The sequence below is a fragment of the Echinops telfairi genome, unplaced genomic scaffold (assembly GCF_000313985.2).
Source record: "Echinops telfairi isolate 266 unplaced genomic scaffold, ASM31398v2 ScPeMD7_2291;HRSCAF=2852, whole genome shotgun sequence".
Lineage (NCBI taxonomy): Eukaryota > Metazoa > Chordata > Mammalia > Afrosoricida > Tenrecidae > Echinops > Echinops telfairi.
In genome coordinates, this window is record NW_022106189.1 from 31,533,069 (window position 1) to 31,536,026 (window position 2,958).

At 36.1% G+C, this 2,958-nt stretch overlaps 1 protein-coding gene across 1 annotated transcript in view; it reads left to right on the forward strand.

Annotated features, from left to right (window-relative positions):
* TANGO6 (transport and golgi organization 6 homolog) overlaps window positions 1-2,958 on the forward strand; it is a gene marked incomplete at its 5' end in the record, with an annotated part of 202,259 nt that overhangs the window by 14,925 nt on the left and 184,376 nt on the right. The window contains one exon of the mRNA XM_045293918.1: window positions 478-614. Coding sequence (XP_045149853.1) covers window positions 478-614 — 137 coding nt within the window. The remainder of the gene's footprint in view (window positions 1-477; window positions 615-2,958) is intronic.

Consider the following 2,958-nt stretch of genomic DNA (forward strand, 5'->3'; position numbering starts at 1 on the left):
AACTGTGCTATACCAAGTGACTTAGATGTCCCTTGAGACACTGGTTCCTACCCCTCAAGCCCAGTATTTTTCAGTCTTGAGGGATGTTAGGTTATGTTAAGTTTTTTTCCACTGTTATATACATAGGTATATTTGCAGTGTGAACAAGTATATGTCAGAATACCCACTGCCAATCAAGGCTATAATCTATAGGAGCAGACTGCTACATCTTTTTCTGATGAATTTAAATCACCTATCTTTTTTTTTAAGCCACCTATTTTTTGGTTAGCGGCTTTAACCACTTTCTACTCTGAGTTTCCCATTAGTCAGGATCAAAGGAAAATGCAGAAGAGTAGATTATCTTACAGAAACAAAACAAAACAAATTTCCATAAGGAAAAAAAAAGCTTTGGAGACCCTAAATGTTAAAGGGTACTCTCACCTGGGACTTCCCGTGGGGCTGCCATGATCTTTTCTGCTCTCTACCCACTGCTGACAGCGGGGGCAGCTGGCGGGAGTGATGCTGAGGTGATGGCTGCTGACTGGAAGAAGTGTGACTTGATCGCAAAGATTTTGGCCTCTTGTCCCCAGCAGTCTCTTTCCCCAGAGAGTTACTACAAGGACATCTGCCCTCAGGTAAGTAATTTTTTTTTTCTTTTGGCCTTTTGAGAATTGTCTGCAAATTTACAGCAAGAGGATTTTATATGTTCTTCTAATAATTAAGGTAAAAGCAATAGAATGTTGAAGTTTTTTGTTCAGTGGTGGGTCTTCTTTTTTTTTTTTATTAGTTGGGATTTAATACATTTATCACATCATTCCACATTTCAGTCGCATCAGGTAGAATTGAGCAATTGCCACCACCTTCAGTTTCTACACATTCTTTTTTCTACATGGACTCCTTGACATTGTCTCCCTTTTAACCCTGCCCCTCCCCTGAACTCCTTATTCTACTTGCTGTCCCTTTAGGTTCATCAATCCTTGGTTTCATATACCTAAAAACAGAAAAACATATAACACCTTCAAGAGGATGACCCCCAATGACATAACATCTCTGAGATACACTCTAATATGAATAAACAAAACAGTACAAACCAAAAAATATAGAAAAATTTGGAAACCAGATCAGGTCCAGCCTGAATCACAGAGGGATATCTACTGACAAAGGTTTGTTTTTTGCTTATTTGAGGAAATGTTTCTGACAAAAGTTTTAACTGTTTGAGTCAGATTTATAGCTTTGAACTTCTATATTCCTCTCCCCAAAGCGCTCTGTTCAGTGACCACTTTGCTCAGTGGAGGGTCTTCTTAACAAGTGAATAAAAATCTGTGGAGAAGACTTCATTGTCAGATTAAAAAATACTTGACAATTTTTAACTTTTTTAATTCTTTAGACTATACACAGCCAGACATACACGTATTCAACAGATTTTACATGTCCAACTGAGTGACACATTCTTTGAATTGTGCAACCATTTTCACTGTCCTTTTCCTAAACTCGCTGCTTTCTGTAAGCTTGCTGTCTCATCTTTTGAGTTGCTACTGCTAGTTTGATCCCATCGAGTTTTTTTTTATGAGTGCAGTGCTCAAGGCAGATATTCTTTTTAAAATTAATTAAATTTTTTCCTCAGATATTCTTTACTGGTTATGTTAAGTTGTCCTATATTTGGTATAAAGAAGACTTCAGGGGATATTTTGGTCTAAGGTTTAAAGAGTATCTTGGGTTCATCTTGCTTCTGTGGCTCCAGAAACTCTGTGCCTCACCATTATGAGAAGAGGAGGCTGCTTGCTCTCATTGGTAGATTATAAAACTAAAGGTTCATTATAGGAGGGGCTTTAAAACGTTCCTGGGAAGTTGAAATGGAAAGATAATGGGAATTTTCCATGAATTTTCCGAAACCCCTTGTATTTACTGTCTCTGTGTTTAATGAATTCTTCTCAATAGCTATTATTAGATGAATAAAGTGCAGGCATATGGTATGTCATTGAAAAAGTGTAAAAAACAAAACCAAAACCTGAAAATTAAGTTTCCCTCCTATCCCTGCCCCTTACTCCCTCAGAGGTAATTGTTTTACCAATTCCTTTAAAATCTTTCCAGAGATATCGTATGTACCATAAATATTCAAGCATATGTCAATATGCATATAGATGTCTTATTTATTTGTTTTATGTCTTATTTTTGTTAAATTGGAATACTCACATGGTTTTAAATTTTGCTCTCTTTAACTTAACAATGTCTTTTGAAAACTATTTCATAAAGAGGTGCCTCACTACTTTTAATGGGGAAATAGTGTTGTATCAAATGAATATTCCATTATGTAATTAACCAGACTTTTATTGATGGACATTTGAGTTTTTCTCTGCTTTGACTACTATACACCATGCTGTGGTTAATATTGGTAAGTCTTTCTGATGAAGCCCTGATACTATTCCCTGAGATACTCTTTAATTCTTAAGCCAAAGCATCCTCTGAAGTCTCCTTAAAATCAAACAATAGTGTAGTTAACCTGTGAAGAAAGGCTGCCGTGAACATCGAGCTCTTTGAAGATCTTTGTCTATGGGATCGAACTGACAACAACAACTTGGAAGTGAAGATGGGAACCTTGGGTGGTGGTGACTATAGTAATGGGCAAGAAACCTCAGAAAAGGGGTGAGAAGAGTTAGCACCACTTGAATGTAATCAGTGTTACTAAATGGTTTGTGTAGGAACTGTTGAGTTGGTGTGTTTATTCTGTGTATGTGTTAAACCACAGCAAAATAAGTAAAATTTAAAGAGAAAAGTAAGTGTATGGCACACCCTTAGGACAAAGCCTGGTCTGGATTATAAAATAAAGAAACAAAAAGATAACTAACTGTAATCAGAGATCATTACTACTGACCTTAACAGAAAATTTAAAATATATATTATAAAAGAATACTGATGTCAGACAGTGTAAGATATGACAAAATAATAATTTATAAATTAGTAAGAGTTCATGAGGGAGGG